The following is a 27,169-nucleotide window of genomic DNA, read 5'->3' on the forward strand; positions in this document are numbered from 1 at the left end:
TGCATTTTTACGTGATTCAGTTAAGCGGAGATCAATACAATATCCCATAAGCGCCACTAGAAAGTCGCAGAAATTGGCCATTATCGCCAGAATTGATTTGTCCAAGTACCCCATGAAAATTAATAGAAAGTTACTAAAACTGGCCAATATCAACGAAGTAAATCCAAGTCCATATCCCATGAAAATCATAAAAAAGTTGCGGAAAGTGACTAGCACAAAATTGAAAATTGAACCAAGCCCTGTCAATAGCAATATCCCATAACAGCCGCGAGAAAGTCGCAGAAAATAGGACAAAATCACCAAAATAGATGTGTCCAAGTGTCCCATGAAAATCAGGGCCCCTTTCTTGGGCAAACTGACGAAGATCGCTAAAGTGGGACCTAAATGCGGGCCAAGAGGAATATCCCATGAAAACCATTCGAAAATTTTGAAAACTGGCCAATATCACTAAAATGAGTCTAACACTGGTCAATGCTGATGTCCCAAGAGGAACATAAGAAAGTCTGTGGTAACTGGCCAATATCGCAAAAATAAGTCTAACCTGGGTCAATGCGGATATCCCATGACAAACATTGCAAAATTATTAATAAAGACCAAAATGGAAGTTTGAACCAAGTGCAGTCAATAGCAATATCCCATAAGAGCTGCGAGAAAGTCGCAGAAATTGGAAAAAAAATCACTAAAATTGACGTGTCTAAGTATCCCATGAAAATCAGGGCCCCTTTTTTGGGCAAACTGACTAAAATTGCTAAATCGGGACCTAAATGCGGGTCAAGAACAACATCCCATTGAGACCATAATAAACTTGTGGAAACTGGCCAATATCGCTAAAATGAGTCTAACGAGGGTCAATGCCGATAACCCATGAAGATTAAAAGAAAGTCTGTGGAAACTGGCCAATATCGCAAATTGAGTCTAGCACGGGTCAATGCCCACATCTCATGAAAACCAAAATAAAGTCTGGAAACTGGCCTATATCGCAAAAATGAGTCTAACACGGGTCATGCCGATATCCCCTGAAGATTAAAAGAAAGTCTGTGGAAACTGGCCAATATCGCAAATTGAGTCAAACACGGGTCTATGCCGACATCTCATGAAAACCAAGAGAAGGTCTGTGGCAACGGACCAATATCGCTAAAAATAAGCGTACAACGGGTCAATGTCGATATCCCATGAGAACCAAAATAAAGTCTGTGGAAACTTGCCAATATCGCTAAAATGGGCCAATATAGTGAAAATGGGTCCAAGTGCGGCTCTACGCCAATATCCTATGAAAATCATACGAACGTTGTTGAAACTGGCCTCTATCGCTAAAGTGGACCAACTTAGTTAAAATGGCTCCAAGTGTGGTCTATGGCGATATCCCATGAAAGTCATAAGAAAGTTGTTTAAGCTGACCAATATCGCTAAAATGGGCCAATTCAGTTCAAATGGGTCCAAGTGCTGGTCTATGCCGATATCCCATGAAAGTCATAAGAAAGTTGTTGAAACTGGCCAATATCGCTAAAATTAATTGGTCAATTCAGTTAAAATGGGCCGGTCTAAGCGCTGGCCTATGCCGATATCCCATGAAAGTCACAAGAGAGTCGTTGAAACTGGCCAATATTGGTAGAAATGGGTGAATTCAGTTAAAATAGGCCGGTCCAAGTGCAGGTCTATGCCGATATCCCATGAAAACCTTAAGAAAGTTCTGGAAACTGGCCAATATCTCTAAAATGGGCCAATTGAGTTAAAATGGGTCCAAGTGCGGGTCTATACCGATATCCCATGAAAATCATATGAAAGTTGTTGAAACTGACCTGTATCGCTAAAGTGCACCAATTTAGTTAAAATGTGTCCAAGTGCGGGTCTATACCGATATCCCATGAAAGTCATAAAGGTTGGCCAGTTGTTAAAACTGGCCAATGTCGCTAAAATGGGCCAGTTTAGTTGAAATGGGTCCAAGTGCGGGTCTATGTCGATATCCCATGAAAATCATATGAAAGTTGTTGAAATTGGCCAATATCGCTAAATGGGCCAATTTAGTTGAAATGGGTCCAAGTGCGGGTCTATACCGATATCCCATGAAAGTCATAAAGGTTGGCCAGTTGTTAAAACTGGCCAATGTCGCTAAAATGGGCCAGTTTAGTTGAAATGGGTCCAAGAGCGGGTCTATGTCGATATCCCATGAAAATCATATGAAAGTTGTTGAAATTGGCCAATATCGCTAAATGGGCCAATATCGCTAAATGGGCCAATTTAGTTGAAATGGGTCCAAGTGCGGGTCTATGCCGATATCCCATGAAAGTCATAAGAAAGTTGTGGAGACTGGCCAATATCTTTAAAAATGGGCCAATTTAGTTGAAATGGGTCCAAGTGCTGGTCTATATCGATATTCCATGAAAATCATATGAAAGTTGTTGAAATTGGCCAATATCGCTGAAATGGGCCAATTTAGTTAAAATGGGTCCAAGTGCGGGTCTATGCCGATATCCCATGAAAGTCATAAGAAAGTTGTGGAGACTGGCCAATATCTTTAAAATTGGCCAATTTAGTTAAAATGGGTCCAAGTGCGGGTCTATGCCGATATCCCACGAAAATCTTATGAAAGTTGTTGAAACTGGCCAATATCGCTAAAATGGGCCAATTCAGTAAAACTCGGCCGGTCCAAGTGCGGGTCTATGCCGATATCCCATGAAAGTCATAAGAAAGTTGTTGAAACTGGCCAATATGGCTAAAATGGGCCAATTTAGTCAACATGGGTCTCTGCCGATATCCCATGAATGTGTTATGAAAGTTGTTGACACTGGCCAATATCGCTAAAATGAGTCCAAAACGGTCATTGCTGACATCCCATTTCAAACAAAGGAAAGCTGAAGAAAAAGGACAATTTTTTTCAAATCCATCTCAGCAGGTGAATGCCAATATACCACAGAAATCACAAAAATGTGAGTCAGTTTTCATTGTTCGAGAAGACTCATTTGGATAAATTCACGTCTGCTTCAAATTGTTTATAATGATCTGAATGATATCTTCCTGGGAACGTTAAAACACACATAGTTTTCCAGGGTTTTTACATCAGCTAAGGACCAAGAAAAACCCGGGCCATAATGGTCTTCATTTCGTCTTTTATATGGTTTTCACAGCAACAAAGTCTTCGTTTAACCAGAAGTAGCGGCAACACAAAAGAAAATGAATAGCGGTGACTGTTTTCCCCCCTACTTAATCCTAAAAAATTTAAAGTGCTATTACGTGCCACTCTTGTTGAATGCCAAGAATTAGGGTAAATGTTCAGACGGGTTCATTCGTGGAGGAAGATCAACTACAATACTTAATGAAGTGACTGATTGACGTGTAAAGTACAAGCGTTATAAGTACAGAGCTTAGTCACCCAGAATTGGACTACTGTTTGAATGAAGATAGTGACGCTACTCGAGGGGAAAGCTGCGTAAGCCATTTAATGATCAGTTTTCCGAATGCCCATGATTTACTTTCGACTCAACAGACGCAGCAAGTGTGACACTGTTTACCAAGTGTCATAAAATTAAGCTAGTTAAAACATATCATTTACAATTGGCATACGCAGTATGTAATAATGGAAGTATTCCTGTGTTCAACGCAAATTTTATTGTTGGCTAAAACACCAAACTCGGATCTAAAAAAAAGGCCGTGAATGGAAAAAGAGAAAAATATACCTGCGAATGGTGCTATATTCTTAACTTTGTTATGAAACTATGCGATAAACAATGGTATTTGAAAAGCCCGATGAACAGTGTTTTTTTTTCTTTTATTGCCTTCTGAGATTTCACACATTAGCTGAAAAACCAAACCAAAAGAACTACAAAATGAAGAGACTTATTTGCTAAAAACCACGTTACAATTGGTTATGCACAGTTCCACAACGTTGTCGCGCCTGATCAGGGAAGTCAGCCTTAAGAAGTTGATCTATGTCGAGTGACTAAAAATAAGTTGCTCACAAGGCCATTCATAAAAGCGACCGAAAACACCGATTCCCCTTCATCGATTGCCTCATGACACAAAGGGTGCAGTGCTGGAGTAAGGACCCTTTGCACTTCAATCATAACGTTCCCCCATGTGTGTTCGTAGTAAAAGAACAGGAACTGCAGGTATTTCTCCGGCCGTACTTGGTAACAGCATTTCAAATTCAGTATCTGCGTAAAAAAGGGTTACAAAGTTCATCACGTCAGAGTTAAATACTTAAAAGAGCAAATAGTTCATCAGTCTTACATTCTAGCGTCTTCACTTTGTTTCATTCAAATTTCACATTCCTTTCTCACGCCCAATAAACCGACATTATGAGTTGTTAACACCCTTAACCTTAAACTTTACAAAGCCAGAAATAAATAAACTGGCTCACCTTTGGACACGATAAAACCAGGAGCCGATGAGGTGCTGTGTTAAGGGAAATTAGGTAAAGTGCATCAATGAGTGGTCCGAACGGAACAGCAGATGTGTGGGAAGTTGATTGGTCAACACTAACTGTAGCAGTGGTTGCAAATGACGAATAAACACAACAAGAACTTGTGTGGGATGAAGATTGCTGAACTCTAACAAGGGCACTTACATGAGATGGCTTTACATTGGTGGATGGTGATGACAGGCATCTAACTAGCGGAGCGGACAGGCTGTGACATGTATCAGGGGAGAAGGAAGTGTAGTGTATAGCGTGCTAATAAGAAGATGTATGTATCGTAATATTAAGATGTATTGCAATGAAAAGATGATTTGTAATATAAAATGGCTTCTAACTTAAACCAGGTGGACTAGAGGAAGTTGATGAATTACAAAAGGAAGGAGCGGGCGTATGGGAAGTTGATGTGTGAGTAATGGCTGTAGGGGTTATGCAACTATCCGAGGAGGGTCCAGGTAAAGATATACCAAAGCTCCAGTCATGACAGGTGAGCCACAGCTTTCGGCGCTGGCCGCTTCCATAAAGCGACGGTTTCCGGGGAATAACACCAATCTCTCCCTTTACATCCAATGGAAGGTTGTTAAATAAAATGCCCATTTGCTGTATCTTGGCGTAAAGCATTTTACTTCCTCTCCTTTCAACAAGTTCACCTACGAAAGAGAAAGATAGAAATTAACAGCAAAAAAAAAAAAAACTGAAGCTAGATGTCACTGCTTGCTGCACCGAATATCATATAACTATACAGGACTTCTAGCTATAGACTATAGACAACGAGAATTGCCACAAGAAAAAATCAAAAGCAGAATCAAAATTTGTGTCGGGAAAGACGGACTTTTTTTCTTATTGCATAAAATCAAAAGAAAAAGTAGAAACTAAGGGAAAAACAGCTATTGACCCCTTCCACCTAACTACTTCAAATAGAAGTCTATGAATAAGTAGTTTTCACTTATGGCAAAACTGAAACTGAATGCGGCCTTCTGGTCCACCGACATTGCCGCTCTGACATGTGGTCTGAACCCGAGCGTGCATGTATTAAGGCACATATATGTATAAAAAACATACTGTATTTGGTGTCGAACACTTCTTGTAGATGTTTAACAGAGACGTCTCGCTTTTCCTCCAAGAGATTACCTATAAAATAACGACATATTTTCACTGGAAATCTGATACTTTCTTTTCTAATTTCTTAGAAATCCAGATGCGTAGTGTAGTAAGTTGTTGATCTAAACATTAATGTAGTGCCTTTCATTGTGTTTCATTTCCTGGTGTTCCTGGTATTCTTGGTACTTCAAGTCTACTGAAAGTATACTTTGTGTATCTCATTTGCAGTACACTTTGATTACAGAATTAGTATGCTAAAAGTATACTTAATTTTGGTAAGGGATAATATACTGAGACTACTGTGGTATTTAAGACCAAAGATGTACACTTTAAGTAGCCTAAAACGAGAAAAGGGATTACTGCTCTTGATGATGCGTTTAGCTCTCCTGTTTATGTTTTCAGTGAGGAAATGCAATACAATGTAATTGGTTTAATACATGTTTTTTTTTCTTCATCATCAACTCATGGATAGAAAACTCCAAAAGGAGGATTGTAGTGTCGTCACTTAGACACAAAGAGACTGTTTCTCTTTCCTTGCCCAAGGCCAAATGAACTTTATCGAAAAACACGTTACACAGATAGAAGTATAAGTGTTTACTGACTTAGTAATTTTACAGCATGCGGGTATTTCCAGTACAGTAGGATTACTGCAAGTAATACATTTACTGAATTAAGTACAAAGTGCTCACCTTAGAACCCATACTAGGTTGTTGTCAATAAATGAGATAGGTACATGTATAATCAATACACTACAGTGATCAATCAAAGACACACTTCACAAAGTCTTATGCGAAAAAGTTGTAGAAAGATTTCAAAATTACAAGTCAAAATAGCGCTAAATAACATTGCCTAAATAGCGCTATCTACTGCGAGGATCGTCCATCATACGTATCTAATACCGCAGTTCAAAAATATATGAACTTCATATATTCATTGTATCTCATTTATTACTTTCACGGGTTTATTACGAATCAACTTAACGGCCTGCTCTCAGTTGGCGGTTCTGTCCTCGTGTACCGGTTCACAAGAGCCAATACAAAAGACCAAACAATACACAATAGCTGACCGATAACTCCTAAACAAAGAGAGAACAATGGTAATTCCCTTGTGAACCGGTACACCAGGACAGAACCCAGTTGGCTTGTTAGCTCAATTGGTAGAGCGCTGCACTAGTATCGCAGAGGTCAGTGGTTCGAATCCCGTACAGGCCTGATTTTTTTCAGGTCTGATTTTCGCTATTGCCTAAATAGCGCTATCTACTGCGAGGATCGTCCATCATACGTATCTAATACCGCAGTTCAAATATATATGAACTTCATATATTCATTGTATCTCATTACAAGTCAAATTCGGAAGAGCTTCTGAAACTGCATATCAAAAGTAAAGTGCTAATGCATATTTATAGTCAGTATACTCACTGTGTAATCTACTTGCAAATGTTTCCATGATGTTTGTTTTCAAAAGACTGTCACCAATTCCAGCTGAACCTTGATAACAAATGCCATCATATGCACATAACACAACTGCATGACCACCTAATGTTTCCAGTTCAGCAACCTGTGTAAACCATTGATAAGGGTTAGTAACAAGAATGTACCTGAGTTTTTCAATAACTTTCATTTTTTATTAGGAGAGTGAGACACCTAGTGACCAATTATAAAAGTTAAAGTAATGAAAAACATTTGGCACATCTTAATACCTGACAATCCATACAGATAAATATCATATTTTAATTTGATAATAGTCAGTCTACCAGTTAAATAAATAATTATAACAATAAGAAAACTGGGAAATTATAAACTGTTATCAATTAAATCAATGTATGGCAGAATTCAATACAAAATGCTTGTTTAAACAAAATTTAACATCTTCTAGTCCTGACCTGGGCTAGAAAAGTTCAGGCAAAGATACACAAGAAAAGAGATGGAAGAGCTGTTCTAGCACAATTGAAGGCCATTTTCAACATAAACCAAATCATGTCAGTTACTTTATCAGGTATATCACTTCAATTACTTGTTACTAAGATCTCATTTGATGTAGTTTAGTAAATTGTACCCATGCAGTCATTTAAAAACTACAAAGTTCACAACACATACTGTGATAAACATCATAGTAATTGAGATACAATGAATATATGAAGTTCATATATTTTGAACTGCGGTGTTAGATACGTATGATGCACGATCCTCGCAGTAGATAGCGCTATTTATGCAATAGCGAAAATCAGACCTGAAAAAAATCAAGCCTGTACGGGACTCGAACCACTGACCTCTGCGATACTAGTGCAGCGCTCTACCAATTGAGCTAACAAGCCAACTGGGAGCAGGCCGTTAAGTTGATTCGTAATAAACCCGTGAAAGTGATAAATGAGATACAATGAATATATGAAGTTCATATATTTTGAACTGCGGTGTTAGATATGTATGATGCACAATCCTCGCAGTAGATAGTGCTATTTATACAATAGCGAAAATCAGACCTGAAAAAAATCAGGCCTGTACGGGACTCGAACCACTGACCTCTGCGATACTAGTGCAGCGCTCTACCAATTGAGCTAACAAGCTTGTTTATCAGCTGAGGGTGGTGACACAACTGACCCTGTATCTGTTGCCACCTTTTTGTAGGCATCTCTATCTGACTCAGACAAGTTTCTCCACTTTTCTCCAATGATACGGAAGACCTCTGCACTTCCCCCTGTCTGTTCTGTGGAATTAAAGGACATGATATAATCACAGAATAGACTGTGGGAAGAGCAGAGGTCTTCCATACCATTGGAGAAAAGTGGAGGAACTTGTCCAATTTTAGCTAAATATGTAGTTTATATCTGTGATTACCTTTCTGTAGGATCTCCCTAGTGAAAGCATTAAACCCACTTTGTTTCCTCACTGGTTTCTTTTCTGTCCTCTTCTGTGCATCAAGCACTCTGGAACAACTATTACATTTTGCATTGTGATTGTTTATCCAGTGCTGATCAGAAAAAAAAGTAATGTTTCACATTATTGAAAAAAAAAGAAAAGACAAAGAAGTGTAAAATTCCAACTGGTTTACAAATTTGGCGAACAAGAAAACTTTGAACTAGCTGTCACTGACAATACCCACTCACAGCTAGTTTGTAATTTCAAAAGGATCATGAAAAAACCTATACTAAATCAGCAACTGGGAAAACATTCTGTCTAATTAATTTATTGTATTGGCATGACTCATAACAGTTAGATGACATTGTACAGTAGCTGAAAAAGTATTGGAAAAAAGTAAAGTGTTATTATATAAGTCAACTCAATCCTAAGGACATGTTTGCTTAGCTTTTACAATTTGCTCAAGTAGTGACACCACATCTTCCCCCAAGATTTTCTTTAACTCTAATTCAGTTTTCCATAAATTGTACATTGCTTTGAGGTAGGTGAGCATATTAAGACTACCACAATATAATTAAATTCAAAAACTTGATTGTTATTATCATTGTAATATCTACTATGCCAATGACACCCCTATTACCGGTATGTCGCCTTTTTGAATTTGCAAAGTCTAGGAGAGGTCTATGCATGTAATCCCAAAAATTGAAGTTCTGAGCCTCTTGAAGATCTTGAGTCCTTAATAGTATTTCTTGATGGATCTCTACTCATTTGTATGGTACAGTTTAAACACTGACATCAATTAATTGCAAAGTTTGTTTATCTTGCTATAAAACTTGACAAATACTCCTCTTATATTCAACTGTAATATTACCAACATTTGTAAATTGTTGTAAGTCAAAAATCTTTTTAAAGTGATTTTTATTTGTTCCTACTTTGCATAATGTATATGCCAAAATAATCAATAAATAAACAAATCGACAGAAAGAGCAAGGTAGAGAGAGAGAGAGAGAGTAAGAGAGGGAGAAATGTATATATACATGCCCATATTTGACAATTATTCGACGATATTCACCGAACCTGGGGCAAAAAATTGTTTTAGTATAATTTCAGAGCTGAACAATAGAGAAATTTCTGAAATCATAACATTTTAGTAACATTTATTAACATTTTATTTTAACATTTTATATAAACTGCATGGAGCAGTTTATGTAGCGTCATATAAGGAACCGCTCAACCAATCAGATTGCTGGAAACTCTTTGCTCAGCTCTGAAATTATACTAAACATATATAAATATATGAATGAGTAAATCTAAAGTGCCCTGGCGATTGACTATCTTGACATTTACTGCCTTGAAGAACATATTTGAAAATTATCAGGAAGCAATTCTACAATATAATCCTTTTCTATTAACATCCTTGCAAGTACCTTATTCAAAATATTTAGTTTAATTGGGTTTTACTGTAATTATACAAAAGATAACATTTACATTATAGGTAAATAACAAAACAATTAGCTTCACCTGAAACCACCCACAACCATCTAAAACCAATATGAGACTGAGAGAATTGGCTTGTTAGGCCATCTCAAGACAAACGATTTCCATCATCATCGTGCTCAATTAATAATTTTTCGTTGTGCATCGAACAGGAGAGGGGTGCAACGTAAAAAAGCCATTATTGTTCCAATAATTTCATTATGTAAGAATATATTACAGTCGATCTCATTTTCAGGAGAACAATTGAATCACGAGAGGACAAAGTTGCACAATTGTTATCAAGAAATTTTTCATAATCGTACCTAGTACATTACGTTTTCATTAGAAGTAAACGTACTTTCATTTAGTACAATTGTCAGCAATGCGAAACGTGCAAACGGGATCCAAAGAATTTCTAGTGATTACAAAAGTCACCACCGGCGCGCGCTAAATCGTAAAAAAGTCAATGAATACGGTACTCTGAGAACATTATTTTTCGGTTGTGAGTGATTTCAGATGGTTTTGAATTGTTTAAGACAATTTGAGTTTGTTTTTAGGTGGCTTTAGGTGGCTTCAAATGGTTGAAGGCGGTTTCTGGTCGTTCCATCTAAAATTACATTATGCATCACATGCTTAATTTTCTTTCAACATCAACGGCTTTCAAATTATTCGTGAAAAGCGATGGACAACGCAGAACTGGAACTAAGCTGGCTGGCGAAAATCTTACGCTGTAACAACGTATACAGCCTGTGTGTGATAAAATAAAAAAAAAAGGTCGAAAGATGTCCTAAGATCGTAACAGAAAAGGTCAAAAGTTCAGAAATTACACCAAGATAAAAATAGCTTGAAAGTCTTACCAACATACATACATGAAATTTAGTGTAGGAAATTAATTATCCTAGTGCCCATGATAAAATGTATTTTAATCACTTCCAGGCCGAGGAACCTTTTAAGGTGTAAGCTGAAAAATACCTTCACTTGGTTTTCGGAAATGCCGACTCTCGCGGCACATGCACGAATTTTGTCGCACATGGCTTTCTTGGTCGAGGTCATTCCTTCGTTGAAAAACGTGGTTAGCACTTCCTTTTGTTCCCCTGAATAAATTAATCTGGATTGCCTTTCCATTTTAGAGTAGAAAGGTCAGAATCAGGTAATGGGAAACAATAACCTAAAGGTTCACGTTGTGCAGGGAAACAAAGCAGCTAGTCAAAGGGGTCTGAAAAGGGCGCAAATATTTTGACAGTATACGTCACAAGCTCACGATAGGTAAATAGGCCCTACTTTGACCGCTTGCATGCGTTAATTTGATGCTAATTTAAATCCGCATGTAAGCGGTTAATTACAAGCGAATCGGGTGCTGTCTCCGTCCCCGCTCTCGTTGCTTAAAGTCCCTAATAGGGACCTTAAGCGACCCACGACGGCGACGGCAACGAGGACTTGGAAAAACAAAAGATCTAATTGGCAGAACAATAGTTCAGCCCGTGCACTTTAAGTAGTACATTTCCGTCTAATGCACGATCCTCGCAGTAGAGAGTGCTATTTATGCAATAGCGAAAATCAGACCTGAAAAAATCAGGCCTGTACGGGATTCGAACCACTGACCTCTGCGATACTAGTGCAGCGCTCTACCAATTGAGCTAACAAGCCAACTGGGAGAAGGCCGTTAAGTTGATTCGTAATAAACCCGTGATGATAAATCAGATACATTGAACTGCGGTATTAGATACGTATGATGCACGATCCTCGCAGTAGAGAGCGCTATTTATGCAATAGCGAAAATCAGAATATATTAACTTCATATATTCATTGTATCTGATTTATCATCACGGGTTTATTACGAATCAACTTAACGGCCTGCTCCCAGTTGGCTTGTTAGCTCAATTGGTAGAGCGCTACACTAGTATCGCGGAGGTCAGTGGTTCGAGTCCCGTACAGGCCTGATTTTTTTCAGGTCCGATTTTCGCTATTGCATAAATAGCGCTCTCTACTGCGAGGATCGTGCATCATACGTATCTAATACCGCAGTTGAAATATATGAACTTCATATATTCATTGTATCTTAGTACATTTCATAGCCGTCCTTTGCGAACAACGAGAAATCGCCAGAATTTGCGTCGTTTACGAACCGAAACCACGACGGCAAAATGATTTTAATTTCCATTTGGAACTCAACGCTACTTTTACACGTTATTTTGAGGTTGAGTTTTGGCGCCGTATGAGATGGTAAACTCATGGTAAACCGCCTCCCGGTTAGCTCAATGGATAGAGCGCTGGACTGTAGTGCGGGAGGTCGAGGGTTCGAGCCCCGGCCGGACCAACACTCAAGGTCTTAAAATAATTGAGAAGAATTTGCTACCTTTCTATAACGTCAAGAAATGGTTAGATATTCTAGTCTTCTCGGATAGGGACGAATAAATGGAGGTCCCGTCTCCTGCAGGGTTGGGGCAGGAGACGTTAATTTCCCACACACGAGATTACTGTGTGATGGATGTCCTCCTCTGGGGTGGGATGGGTGGGTTAGGACAGCAGGTCCACATCAGCTATTACAGCTGTGTTTCCGGTTAGCTAATTAAAATCTGAACAAAGACTAATCATCGAGAACATCGTGGAAGGAGATATGTTTTCCGACAGTTACCGAAGGGATTTGGAGAAAGTTTAATCTTTTAACTGCTGCGTTGAGTGTTCAAATTCTTGAGCTCGAAAGGTCACGGATTCTCTTCTAGTCTCTTGGTCATTGTCATTTCACCTCTTTTGTCGATTGTTGAAGGCCAAGTTAAATACCTTTGATCATTGGGATATTGATGGTGCTTTCATTAAGGAAAACAAAACCGAAGACCGAAAAATATTGGATGGAAAGGGCGGGCTTGCTTTATTGTAAATGTCAGCTTAGTACAGGGTTATCTACCCACATCTAATACACAAAAGTTTCCACGTTTAGCTTTTCTTTTTTTTCAAGCGAAGATTAGATTAGAGTTTGACCGGGCGTGCACAAAGGCATATGGTATTTCGAGGACTGGACTGGACTGGACTAGTAAAACGATGACTAGTAAAGTGGGGACTAGTAAAACGAGGACTAGTAAAACGGGGACTAGTAAAACGGGAACTAGTAAAACGGGGACTAGTAAAACGGGGACTAGTAAAACGGGGACTAGTAAAACGCGGTCTAGTAAAACGGGGACTAGTAAAGCGCGGACTAGTAAAACGAGGACTAGTAAAACGCGGACTAGTAAAACGGGGACTAGTAAAACGCGGACTAGTAAAACGCGCACTAGTAAAACGGGGACTGGTAGAACGTGGACTAGTAAAACGAGGACTAGTAAAACGCGGACTAGTAAAACGAGGACTAGTAAAACGCGGACTAGTAAAGCGCGGACTAGTAAAACGCTGACTAGTAAAACGCGGACTAGTAAAACGCGGACTTAACAACAACATAAAAAACAATTTCATACGAAGGCTATCACAAGACTTAATGGCGAGTCAATTTAGTGAGTGACAATCCCTATTTGACCTTTAAGCTACAAATGAGTTTGACATGCGTCAGATACAAACGAATTTATAAGTTTAGGCTAAGAAAGAATTCCAGTGCTGCTGGTTCTTCAAAAGCGTCTGCTTTTTACTCTTCAATCGACAGGTGTCACATCATGACAGTTACTTTTCAAGAAAATGTTTGGAAATTTGTCCGGAGGCCTTTTAACTACCTTTACAAATAAAAATGTTTCGGCGAAAGCTTTCTCTTTAATTTGAATACAGTTTGTTTTCTTTATAACTCACTTGCTATCAAATTGTTAAGTTCAAGGAGGATTTTCCCGTACTTAAACTCGCAATTGTAGCCCTAAATCATTCGGGTTCTTCAAATTAAAGAGAAAGCTTTCGCCGAAACATTTTTATTTGTAAAGGTAATTAAAGGCTTCCGAGCAAATTTTGAAACATTTTTTTGAGAATTAACTGTCACGATGTGACACCTTTCAATTGAAGAGTAAAGAAGCATATGCTAAACAGCAGTACTGGTGTGACAAACACACACGAGTTAAATGATCATGCGAGGATTTTCTCGTAAAGAGACAGACAGAGATCTTACGGAAAGTATTTTTTATTTCCAACGGCGATTAATCTTCGAAGATTTACCTCTGTTCCGTTTTAAAATGTCACAGAAAGTCAACTTGTAAGTGAATGCGAATATGTGGTTTGGAGTTGTCAGTCTGCTTGTTTGTTTTCTGTAATGGCGTGTGTAAATCGGTTTTTCTTCCACCGAAAAGCTGAAGTCAATGAGACTCTTTCTACCTAGACACAAGGAGCTTTAATGCTACTTTTAATCATCGAATTCCTGCATTTCTGCCGTGAAATTTACGACGAAAGTGTATTTTAGGATTTTGAACTGGTGCTGAATGAAATTCTTTCTTAGCCTAAACTTATAAATTCGTTTGTATCTGGTGCATGTCAAACCCATGTGTAGCTTAAAGGTCAAACAAGGATTGTCACTCACTAAATTGGCTCGCCATTAAGTCTTGTGATCGCCTTCGTATGAAACTGTTTTTTTTGTTGATGTTGTTATCAAGTCTGCGTTTTACTAGTCCGCGTTTTACTAGTCAGCGTTTTACTAGTCCGCGCTTTACTAGTCCGCGTTTTACTAGTCCGCGTTTTACTAATCCCCGTTTTACTAGTCCGCGTTTTACTAGTCCACGTTTTACTAGTCCGCGTTTTACTAGTCCCCGTTTTACTTGTCCCCGTTTTACTTGTCCCCGTTTTACTAGTCCGCGCTTTACTAGTCCGCGTTTTACTAGTCCGCGTTTTACTAGTCCCCGTTTTACTAGTCCACGTTTTACTAGACCGCGTTTTACTAGTCCCCGTCTTACTAGTCTGCGTTTTACTAGTCCTCGTTTTACTAGTCCGCGCTTTACTAGTCCGCGTTTTACTAGTCCAGTCCAGTCCAGTCCTCAAAATACCATATGTCGTACTGGTATGACAAACACACACGAGTTAACTAATCATGCGACGATTTTCTCGTAAAGAGAAAAACAGAGATCTTACGGAAAGTATTTTTTATTTCCAACAACGATTAATCTTCGAAGATTTACCTCTGTTCCGTTTTAAAATGTCACGGAAAGTCAAATTGTAAGTGAATGCAAATATGTGTTTTGGAGTTGTCAGTCTGCTGGTTTGTTTTCTGTAATGGCGTGTGTAAATCGGTTTTTCTTCCACCGAAAAGCTGAAGTCAATGAGACTCTTTCTACCAATGAGACTCTTTCTACCTAGACACAAGGAGATTTAATGCGACTTTTATTCATCGAATTCCTGCGTTTCTGCCGTGAAATTTACGACGAAAGTGCATTTTTAGATTTTGAACTGCTGCTGAATAAAATTCTTTCTTTGTTAGCCTAGACTTATAAAATCGTTTGTATCTGGCGCATGTCAAACCCATTTGTAGCTTAAAGGTCAAACAGGGATTGTCGCTCCCTGAATTGGCTCGCCATCAAGTCTTGTGATCGCCTTCGTATGAAATTGTTTTTGTTGTTGTTGTTGTTGTTAAGTCAGCGTTATACTAGTTCACGTTTTACTAGTCAGCGTTTTACTAGTCCGCGTTTTACTAGTCCGCGTTTTACTAGTCCCCGTTTTACTAGTCCGCGTTTTACTAGTCCACGTTTTACTAGTCCCCGTTTTACTAGTCCTCGTTTTACTAGTCCATGTTTTACTAGTCCGCGTTTTACTAGTCCTCGTTTTACTAGTCCGGTCCAGTCCAGTCCAGTCCAGTCCAGTCCAGTCCAGTTCCCGAAATACCATATGCTCAAACAAACATAGCGAGCAACAGAGCTTGTTGTATATGTGCGTGTTAAAACATACAAATGGACACTTCACTCTGATTGGGCAGAAAAACACAAAGATTTTCTGGCACCAATCAGATGCCAGAGCGACTGCGACCGTTTAGAACTAGTCTTGTAAGACAATGTCCACAGCGGCTCTTATGTCCTTACCTTGAAATCGACTCACAGCCCCTGGGTCTCCGAGGATGGTACGTGGAGAGAGAGGGTAGCGGAAGTTATGTGAAATCATCTTTTGGTTTCTTTGGAGAGATTAGCAGCTGTCAGTTAACGTCGATGTAGCCAGGATCTTTTCAGAAAAAAGGATACAGTAATTTTGTTCGAAGTAGGATCTGGTTGATAGTAGATTGGTTGCTCGTCCTGATCACAGCCCGCTTGCCTCAACCGACTTAAAAACTCACGCAACAAAAAATTATTCGCAGCCGGATGAAACGGAAGTGTTTTCTATTCCCGGTCCTGCTGGCTTTTAGTGGACTGATTAGTCTCATAGAGTCTTTTATCAATGAGTCAATCGTGGTGAATTATGTAGTGGAGAGGGGGTCCTATGATTCTGATTTGTTTTTTGTAAACACAAAGAAGGGCACTGACTGTACCAATGGTGGACAGTTGTATAAATGGTGCCCCACGTTAGGAGCACATTCAGATGGAGACCCTTGCAGTTGTCGTTGTCAAGCTAGTCCTCGTTCTTTCGTTCCGTCGTTAAGAAAGTGCGTGAAGGGGGGTCAACTGCCAACAAACTTTGGAGGTTGGTATAGTAATCAATTCCATTTGCACTGTAAAGGGTTAACTTAATTCCATGCAAAGCTTTCGAGTTTTTAAAAGGCAGGCATGTGGTAGGATGGAGATGGAAAATGAGAGGTAACGGCTTGGGATGATAGTAACAGTTGCAATAAAAACGAATTTTCCTGTGCTCCAGTACAGCAGCAACTAAAGAGTGGGTACTAAACATACAATGTTATTTACTGAAATCCTGTCTTCTATCCATGCCCTCTTTTCCATTTACCATGATCATTGTATGATTATTTTCATTTGTGTGCTTGTAGCTACAGAGAATGGCAAGTGAATGCAAAATCTTTTTGTTAAAGATTGAGGGCCCATTAGAGGAGTACTGAATAACACTTACCCTTTGGGCCTAAATAATTCTTTACACGAATATCCTAAGAAGAGGGCCTCAAGAGCATAGTGTCTATTGTGTGCTCCAGAAGCATAGCATGTTCATGGCACACATAAAACACCGAGTGAAAGTCAATCATCGCAGAACTGCACCTGGCACTTGTGAGTTCAGTTCTTGCATTCCAAGGGCATGTGGTATAATTATGCACCAAGAAATGGCTCTGCACTTGTGGAATTGTGTCATATTAATTATGCTATGCTCTCTTGACAATGAAGGCAGAAATGCCAACACAAAGGTGGTCAGTGGAATGTTTCGATTCCACAGTAGAAATTGTAAGGATGAAATAAACAATTTTCAATATAAGAGAAAGGCTTTCCCATCTGGAAACTCGATTTTTCTCTCACACTAGAAATTGCAAGCATAAAACTCATTTTATTTGTAGCTATTTTTGGAGGTGTGAATTATATTAATAACATAAATAACAACATAATCTGTCTTTCAGGTTGTCCAAACCACACATACTTAAATCTGGTTGGTGGAAATAACAATCCTGTTTTATACTTTGCTGTTGATCTGCAAGTGAAAAAAGAAAAGGAAACTTCAGTCAGTTCAAAACAATATAAATGCTGCCTGTCTGGATACTATTTTGATTACAGTGGTTTTCAAGCTCGATGGGAGAGTGTAACAGATGGAATTTTCAACCTTACAATAAGAAAGCAAAAATTTTTCATCCAGGTGAGATAGCTACTACTGAACAGTACTTTACAAGTCCTTCTTAACCCTTTAACCTTAATAGTGACTAGCACCTAATTTCTCCTTACATTATCACCCCAGAATCACATATTAAGGTCATGAGAATAAAGAAAATGATCACTTACTGAAGAAACTCTTGATTGTTATGCCAATTCTCCTTGTTAGCACCTTAGGAAATGTATAGAGAACAATATTTAATAGAGAGCTATTTGTGCCAAAAATATGAATTACTAGTGATTGGACTCAATCATTTGTGCTATATACAAATTGCTAGGGATATTTGAACTCAGTTGTCAGTGCAAGCTCAGGCTAAAAAAAATTGTAGTTGTAAATCAGTTTTATTAGTTGCCAATTATATCAATTGTTATAGTGCTGACACACCTCAATCACTTGTGTCGTTTCACCAAACACTGTTTTAAGACCTCAATTGAAAGTACTGATTATAACTCGTTGGTGTTCTGAGGAAGATTGATTGGGCTACATATCAATTGTAGGTTATTGTCTACTATAATGATTGACATTTTGCAGAAGCAATTTTTACTTATTTACTGCAAACAACTGATGGCATGCATCACTGGTGATTGACATGTCAATGTTATAATTACTGCATGTATTTTAAAATGATACAAGCAATAGAAGTCTAATATTCTCAATTGATACTAAAAACTACAATTAACACCTAGTGTTACAGGTATAATCTGTTTCTATATAATAACGAAATCATATTGTTGATTAATGAAGAGTTTCAGGTTGACCAGTGAAATAATTCTTCATCACTGACATACACTTAGTTGGGGCTATCCTAGACTTTTGGATTTTCTCTTTTCAGTGGGAAGACAAGCATAAAAATTTGTCTGGGAGGATCATCAAACTTAATCTTACTTGCATAAGTATGACAAAGCAAAAAGAGCCAAGAAAAGAATTCTGCTATCTCTTCAAGGTGGTAGGAACTGTAACATGTAAGTCAAGTTAAGTTGTTTTAAATCATGGTTAGAATTCTTATTTATAGCCCTAGCCAGGCATAGAATGGTATGCAGTCTCCTCACCACCAGGAAGACTTGCCACCAGTGAGCCCCCCATCCAAGAGTAATTGATCTTGCCACACCATTTGTGATGTGGCATTTGAATTATTCATTAGTTGATTACCATTTACAAATAAATTCCAGACATTTCAGTGTGGAATTTTCATTTGGTGAAAATGGTACAGGTCATGCATTGACCATTTGCCTCGCTAAAATTTCCAGATGGCACTAGACAGGAGAAACTGATCGGCTAAGATTTGCTATTTCCGACAGCCTAGTTGATAAGTCAGCTGTGTATTAAATGAAAGTAAACACATTGCAGAAAATTTGCAATTATTTTCGCGGGAGAATAAAATATAGCATAAAACTTGACACTAGCCATTGGATTTGGATGCAAATTAGTGATTTTAAGTCTGCTCACGATTTAAATACAAGAAACAGCTATGTGTTAAGAATAAGAGCAACATGAATAAGAGCAAGAATAAGAGCAACATGAACACTGAATGATACACATGCATCCCCCATTAATATTTGCTATGAACCTGCCATATTTGTTGTTGTTGTTGTTGAAGCGATTGTGTTGGCCAAAGGCCAAGAGGCCTGAAACTAGCACAAAACTCAAGGAGTCCTTCCATTTAGTAGTGGTAAATGCAGGGGCTTCATTAATGTTTTCTGCAGGAGGGCAACTGGTTTTCACAGGTGGGCAAAGCTCTTTGAACTGAACTTCTTTATAAGATAAACTTTCCTCCAGATTGTCAAATCAGGTGGGCAAAACCGTCCTCACAACCGGTCAATTTGCCCGGTGCCTGGCCCTTTAAATGAAACCCCTGTAAATGAATTTCCATTTGGAATGTCCCAACCAGAAAATGGGACTACCTTTTAGAATTTATGTTTGTCCTGGGAATTTCCCAGTGGGATGAACTAAAAAAATGTTTACCATTTATATCCCAACCAAAATTTTTGGGAATTTGTGTTAAATGGTAAACAACCACGATAAACGTTCATGTGAATATTTTGCAAAGTATGCCACAAAGATTTTCCTTGTGCACTTTCCCTAGTTGTTATTATTTCAGTCAATAATGCTAGGAACCCACACTGGTAGTGAACCAACCAATTCATCCTTCCAGCTTACGTTCCATAATCCCGAGCAAGATCCCGGCTTGAATCCCACCTGGGTTCCCACCCGGGATCCCACCTGGCATCCCACCCGGGACCCCACCTGGCATCCCACCTGGGATCCCACCCGGGACGTTCCATAATCCCGGGTGGGATCCCGGGCGGGAGAAGCCCGGAATCCCAGGTGGGATTGGCGGGATCCCGCCTTGTGTTTTTACCTGGGTAGTGGCCAAGAGTTTGTTCACTTCTTGTGTTGCAAATAACAGATTTCCATTGTGCAAACTTCAGATTTCCATTTCCAAAATTACAGATTTTTAGTTCATTTCACAAGTTACAGATTTCCATTTAATTTAGTTTTATTTCGTTTAGCAAACTACAGTAGGGTAATTCAGCAAGAAATAAAACAATTGATGGTTAATGATGACATCAAAACAACTCAAGCAAAGGCTGCATGCAGAGGCCTGGAGTGTTATAGAAGCTGTACATCCAAGCATTCAAAATGTTTTGTACTGGAAATTTCCTCTCACTTGCTTGTAATTTCTCCTGCTGCAGCTTTTTTGTATAAATCAAGCAGTTGGGTTCTTTTCTTTCGGACACTACCTTTGCCACCATCACTTAAATTTATGCCTTCTTTTCACTCTCCCAAATTGAATTTCAAGACATTTTCACCCACATTCACCACCACAGCATTTAATTCTTTATACCAATGAGATAGACTTTGCACTTAGCCTCATTCTTGTGCTGTAATTTTGGCACCAGATGACTAAACTACAAGAACTCGGAAGTGGCCTATTAGGTAGCAGCCTAAGAGGTGAATTAAGAGGGGGGACTTGTATAGTGATGGCCAGATTGCCATGATGGTGGTTAACTCACTGGTGGTGAGTCTTCCGGGTACAAGTGAAGTGACTGTATACTTCTATAGAATTGGCTTTTTTCATGGTTACCGTATGCTTCCTATTTAAGACAAAAACTCACAAAATGGTAATTATACTGCCTCCTTGTCAGAAACTGAATGTCTTGGGTAAAGGTAAAAAATCCAGGATCCTTAACTGACATGTCAGCCAACATGTTGGCCAACTGTTAAGTTTTGTTTCTCTAGGCTGATTCTCATCATTGACTTAGCCCAAAAGCAAGTACTATACACATGTGTAAATTTTCATGGACATAACTAATCCAGCAAGAAAATTTAAGGCATGTGGTCATATATTGGCAGCATCCTCAAGTATGTACATCTGAAGTGATGATGCAACCTAACATTATATAAGCACCAGTGGGGAAACAGAACAAGCTATCACTTTGTTAGAGCACAATCTTTTCAATGATCAGAAGCAAAATATTATGCTTCTTCGGTAGATTTAAAGACTAGTTCAGCTTTTGTGTCTCCTCTGATAGAAAACACAATTACTTGTAGCACTGACTGAAGCAGAAGCTGGTCCTTAATTATGTTGGTTTGTAAATTATTGTGGTGGATTCATTTTGTGGACTTAAGGCACATGCACACTCATTGATTGCTGCTTTTTACATCCTGTTTTTATTCTTTGATCAATTGCAATTAGTTTAATCATGTTACTTAATTCATTACAGTATTTTTATACAGTAATAATTTTATTACTAACATTGGTACAAGTACTTTATGTTCTTTAAATACAGTAACAGTAATAAAATCAGATAAACATATCAGTAATTAGGAAGATTGATGCACAACACATTGAATGTACAGCTGACCAACATTTGTTATACAGCATTGTTAGGGTTTAAATTGTTCATCCTTGTCATCTGAGATAGACTAGCTGCCATAATGTTTAACTTAATAACAGTTATCTCACAATCGACTACAGAGAGAGACTCACCATGTTTTTGGTGAGACAAACTGTTCGAATTTCAACAGAACAATTTAAGCGGTCTCAAATTCAATTTGCTTTTAGCAACTTTTTGAAAGAGTGATTCATATAACTTCCATTCTCTTTTTCAGATTATGCCCCCAATAGTACTAGTTTGGTAAGTGTTTTTCCGACTACAGTGATCAGGAGTTCTCCTACTCCAATATGTTCATTTTCACTGTTGTCACAATCATCACAAACATCCCCACTGTCACCAATACCACGACCTACAGCTTCCCCATCACCGTCTCATTCATTGGGTGCAACCACAAGAAGTCCAATAACAGAAACAGACAAATTTTCAGCATTTGTATCAACACACATGGAAACCAGGTCACTTCAAACAAGGCCAGCTTTACGTTCGTCTGGACCAATTCTACCATCAACATCAAAAGCAGAACTGGAAAGCTTCTCACCAGTCAATTCAGAGGAGACTTATTATCAAGTCACAAACACAGGGATCCCAACATTATCTTCATCATCATCATCATCATCATTGTCATCGTCATTGTCATTGTCATCATCCTCGTTGTCATCATCATCATCAGTTAGCACAGGGGAACCAAATTATAGTGAACCATCAGAGGTGGGTTTCCTGTTTCAAGAACAGTCGATGATTCTGTAAATTGAAATGTTCAGAGGGTGCAAGTGTTACCGTAATGATTATTTATGAAACCATGATAATTATAATCATGGTGCCTAGAGGTTAGTTATTACATATAGGTATATTATTTTGTATTTTATAATTCTGCTTTTACTAGGCAAGCTGGTGAGTGTGGGAAAAAACCATACTCAAGACCAATTAAGTGCTCAGTTTTTCCCCATACAGACCAACCTGAGGCCTATCCCTCAAAAGTCCTGGAAACTTATCAGGCCTGTAAAGTTGTTCTGTTTTCATTTAAGATAGGGGTTTCAAAAGTTTTTAAAATGATACAGTTTAACTATCAGCTAAAGAAACAAATTTTACTTGTTAGGGTGACAGAACCTACTTCTCTATGCTTTGGATTTTGATTTTAAAATTTGGCTTCGGGCTTTTAACATTACCAGGACTATCAAGAAGCGAGTGCCTGGCTTTTTACCTTGCTTTGCTGTAGATGGAGCAGAAAAAAAATTATGAACTGTGGTCCATTTTGTTAAAAAGCCAAACTAGTTACAACCATGCAACTTACCAATCAAATTTGATGATTTAGATTCCTGTTCACCAATAAGATATTTCAGAAAAAAAAATGAAGGCACCTTCTACAATTAATGTGTTCAGGAATTAGAACTTTATTCATTAGAAGGGATTGTCAGTTGCTAGTTTATGTACATGATTGTACTTTTGCTTTCATCAAAAAGTTCTTCAAATGACAAATTTTGATAATAATTTTTAATCTTATTCTAGTTACCAACCACAGAGTTAAGTCTTCCTACTAGGGATGGTCCAGGAGACAAAGAGGCAAGAGCAAGTGGAAAAGACAAAGGAGTAGCAGTTGGCGCGGGAGTTGGTGGGGCTGTTGCTTTTGGGATTATTGTCGTAGGGGTGATCATTATATTGTGTAGGAGAAAAAAGTCACGGTAAGCTGCTTAAACAAAACTGAGTGACTCTGTAACTGACATGTCTAATTATATTGTTAGAGGGTAATCACCTGAATTTTGTCAGTTATGATCGTGCAGGAACCAAGTGATGAATGAGTGACAAACAACATCAGATGATTACAAATTCAAGCTAGAATGGCATAATTGGATAAAATCTTGCATTCTGATTGGCTATCAAAGCGATGCGTTTAGCATGGAATTGTGAGTTGAAAACGAGGCTAAAAGTGATGTTGTTTCACATCTCTTGTTTTACACTCAGGATAAAAGCAGACAATCTTTTTGCTGTTTCTTTTTTCTTATTTTTATTCCTTTATGCGATTCAAGGAAAATCCATCACCTGACTCATGAGTTTTGTGTTAAAATGCACTTCGGGATTCATGCTATATCGGTTTTTGTGGGCAATTTAAATAAGTGGAATTCCCTTGTCAGGTAATGAATTTTTCCATGGAACCTAACTTGTTAATTGCAGGTCTGAAGTGATTATAGGCAGAAATGGAAAACATGCTCTTGCTATTAGTGAGAACTGACAAACACTCACACAAATTACACTGTGTCCAATTGAAAAGGCATGATGTGTACATGTTCTAGTTGCAATGTCCAGTTACAACTTAGCATGGCAATTATAAACTGTATTAGAGGGGCTACTGGCAGCTTAATTAACCAATCATGTTTTATAATTGTTCTATAATAATAATTATAAATTATGGTTTTAATTAGAGTCAAATTTTGTCTCCTCTAACCATCACAATTTGTGTATGCACTCAGATAACAATAGCTATTAATGATAATCATACACAAACGTGATATTGAAATTTTGAATCATAAGCTTTAAGCTGCTGGCCTTTACATTGTGCCATTTGCACTAATTTTCAAATTTGACTTTAATTTAAGGTTGCAAAAGAAATTACAAAGGTTGTAGGGATTTTGATTTCTTTCATAACTGGCATCTTGCTGAGCAAGAGAGAAATCATAATTGTAAATTTTTTTGCACTTTGGATGAGTTTAATGAACAAGAAAAAAAGTGTTTAAAGTAATTTTAAAGCCTTGTGATCAATAAATTATCATTATGTATTTGTTTTGCAGAGAAAATACTGAAACGAAAGCAAAACTAGATTTAGGAGGTAAGGAATTTGTTAAAAAGTGTATAAAGTTACTGAAAGTGTTTAAGACTGGTACACTGACATTGCAACTCTATTGGACCCATGCACCGTGACGAATTGCAAAGAAATGAGAGTATGATATATTTCTGTTCTCTATTTTGTCTCATATATTAAATCTAAACATTTGGAATGTGACAGTTTCTGTCTACTACCAAATTAATTACTTAGCCTGAAATTGCATGATGGCCTTTCTATCTAAAGTATTCAAACTAGTTATTAAGGCTCAAGTTGTATGATACTGACGCACTTAATAAACTTTTTAAGCTTTTTTTAGCTTGAGTCTTTCACACTTTATGAAATATCTCCATGCAATGACAGTTTGCGATTACTTTTGTTACTTTGTTAAATTTTTAATCCTAGTTAAGAACCCAGTGTATGGAAAACCTCAGGATGACATTGAAATAGAAAGACCAAAAGAGAAAGCCAAAACTCTCAGTGAACAAGAGAGTCAACCAACATACATGGAACTTGTTGATAAAAAGGGTAAGTTGGTCAGCAATAACATGGAATGTTATTGGGTGGGGTAAAGGGGTGGGTCAATAATGATATGAAAAAATAATAATTAATAACTTATGATAATGAAAACAAAAATAATAACAGTGATAATTATTATTATATATTTCTATCAATTAATAATTATTATGGTTAATATGATAATTTCTTTGGCAGTAATAATGATATTTTTTGACTAATGACAGTTATATTTAGTTGTATCTTGAAATGAATCTTATGCTCTGATTGGCTGCTTGAGTATGTTAGGCAAGATGAGCCCATCTTGTCGTTTCAGGAGTGCCTGCTTTGATTGTGTGCTCCAAAAAAAACTGGAGCTAAATTACAAAGTTTATAAGTTTTGGAAGGAAAAAGTAACTTGGCCAATATGCAGCTATTTTGACTTCACACTTGGTTTTTAATGCAGTTATACCACTTATCAGCAGCCTCTAAATAATAATATGAAGTAAAAAATAACTTAGACTCACAAAATCTAAATGGAGAAACCTCTGATCTCTAGTAATTGGTAAACATCCTTGAATCTATTCAGAACAATTCTCTTAGTTTGTAATATAATTATTTTTCCAATTTCCACAATAGGACATGAAAATTGTGGAGCTGTGTACAGTTCTCTAGAAGAAAATTATGACAACTCATCTGTTTACCAAACTCTGAACAAGAAAACACCAACAGCAGCACCAGTTTACCAGAGTCTACAGAACAACCAGCCATCCACCAAGGAACCAATACCTAAACAGAAACTAAGCAATGTGAAAAAACCTGAAAAACCAAGTGTACAGCCAGACCCTGTGTACAGTGTCCTAGAGGAGTCTGACACCAAACAAGAAGATCTGTCAGAGGCATTATATAATGTGCTGGAAGGGCCAGATCCTGGACATGATACTCTAGGATACATTCAGGACCCTGTTTACAATGTGCTGGATGGGCCTGATGTAGGACAGACATATGAGGCCCCAGATGTTGGTGTTCAACAGGATCCACTGTATAATGTTCTTGAGGTGCCTGAATCCAAACAAGAACATCAGGAACCACTATATAATGTACTTGAAAGTGCAGATACAGAAATTGCCCATTCCAGACAGGAGGCCCCCCATGATGGTGCAGTCAGTGAGCCCCTGTATAATGTTCTTGATGGGGCAGATTCAGGTGGAGCAAATGTGAGTGGTGCAGAATATGCTTCTCCAAACAGACCTCTGTCTAGTCGTGACAATCCAGCCTATGAGCAGACCCTTGAGTTTGGTGTACCAAATGCAGTGGTGCATTGCCCTGGGTCTCAGAGAGAATCTTTTTATGAGCCCCTAGAAGGGTCTGATAGGCAAGATGTGTATGAGCCCCTTCAGAAAAGGGGAAATAATTGTACTTAGGACATGAGCTTTGGAAGTTCTTAGAAGTTGGTCACTGTTGAGACCCTAAGAGCTCTCCATGGAAAAGTTAATATCGACTCTCAATTGTCATTTATATGTTAGCCATTTAGGTAACAAAGGCAATATAGGAAAGTAGGAATACACAATTTTCTACACTAGTCTTGTAATAACAATTTGTATCTCTTTCTGACAATGTGCAATTGCATGATACATTATATCGCATGAGGCAAGTTAGTCAAGTGAAATACTTTTACAAAATAGTGTAAAACTTATATTTTTTAAAAGAAGGATCTAGACATTTGCTGCCAAGCAGAATTCAAGAACACTGTGTTCATACAAAAATTTTTAGTGAGAACGACTACAATTCTGTATGTTGTGAAAAAAAAATTGCTTGTAATATTTTTCAGTACTTATAAATGCATGGCTATCACCCTTGTCAAAATAATTTTGTACTGTAAAACAAAGTGTTTATACTTCAGTATATTTTTATGAATAGTTTTGGTTACAGTAAGAATTTGTTAAAAAAAATAATAAATACCATAGGTTAACCTGAAAAAGAGGTAGTTGAGATCTAGAGCTTTTTACCAAGCTGTGAAAAACTTTTACAACAGTGTGGAGAGACATACAAGGGGAGAGAAAGAGGAGATAAGAGGTAAAGATCTGGAACGAGAGGTACAGTGTATGATATAGGGTATACATAAATGAAAACAAAAAGCAAAATAATGCACATTATTTTGTTCATAATTGACTGGCAGTGATGACTCACAGGAATGGGAGATGGCAAGATGGAGACAGTGCTTATCCCCACCCCAGCCTCCCTACTTCTTTTCTCCTCTTCTCCCCTCCACTCTCCAACACTAGAGAGTACCAATATATTCTGACCATATCCCTTGGCATCTTCATTTTGTGACATTATGTAAGCTTATTTGCAAAGAGCTATCCAAATTAAAACATTTGTTTGTTTCCTTTCAATTGTCTATTTTGCTTTGCAATACCATTGACCTGTACTCAAC

The 27,169-nt window shown here is 38.0% G+C and overlaps 1 protein-coding gene, 1 long non-coding RNA gene and 1 pseudogene across 4 annotated transcripts; 1 reads left to right on the forward strand and 2 right to left on the reverse strand.

The window, feature by feature from the left end:
* Positions 1–3,424: 3,424 nt before the first annotated feature.
* Positions 3,425–11,191, reverse strand: LOC148730060 (uncharacterized; annotated as a pseudogene). The gene is made up of 7 exons (XR_016001104.1): positions 10,816–11,191; positions 8,347–8,479; positions 8,059–8,215; positions 6,931–7,109; positions 5,474–5,542; positions 4,358–5,061; positions 3,425–4,151 (listed from the first exon to the last, which is right to left on the reverse strand). The product of XR_016001104.1 is annotated as an uncharacterized LOC148730060 (transcript).
* Positions 11,192–15,824: 4,633 nt separating this feature from the next.
* LOC111318990 (uncharacterized) lies at positions 15,825–27,128 on the forward strand. Of its 2 annotated transcripts, none has more exons than XM_088759795.1 (8): positions 15,825–16,404; positions 17,276–17,508; positions 18,356–18,485; positions 21,637–21,662; positions 22,929–23,101; positions 24,206–24,243; positions 24,643–24,765; positions 25,372–27,128. In XM_088759795.1, exons 1-8 carry the CDS (start codon positions 16,086–16,088, stop codon positions 26,154–26,156), a joined length of 1,827 nt encoding a protein of 608 aa, XP_088615921.1. In that variant the 5' UTR covers positions 15,825–16,085; the 3' UTR covers positions 26,157–27,128. The 2 variants fall into 2 exon arrangements, with proteins under 2 accessions (XP_088615921.1, XP_088615920.1); XM_088759794.1 differs by having other exon boundaries at positions 15,842–16,404; positions 21,637–22,130.
* Positions 21,177–21,913, reverse strand: LOC111340986 (uncharacterized). Its single transcript, XR_002695806.2, has 2 exons — positions 21,772–21,913; positions 21,177–21,592 (listed from the first exon to the last, which is right to left on the reverse strand). It is a non-coding gene; the product is annotated as an uncharacterized LOC111340986 (long non-coding RNA).
* Positions 27,129–27,169: the final 41 nt, after the last annotated feature.

Source organism: Stylophora pistillata, chromosome 5 (assembly GCF_964205215.1).
Source record: "Stylophora pistillata chromosome 5, jaStyPist1.2, whole genome shotgun sequence".
Taxonomy (NCBI): Eukaryota; Metazoa; Cnidaria; class Anthozoa; order Scleractinia; family Pocilloporidae; genus Stylophora; species Stylophora pistillata.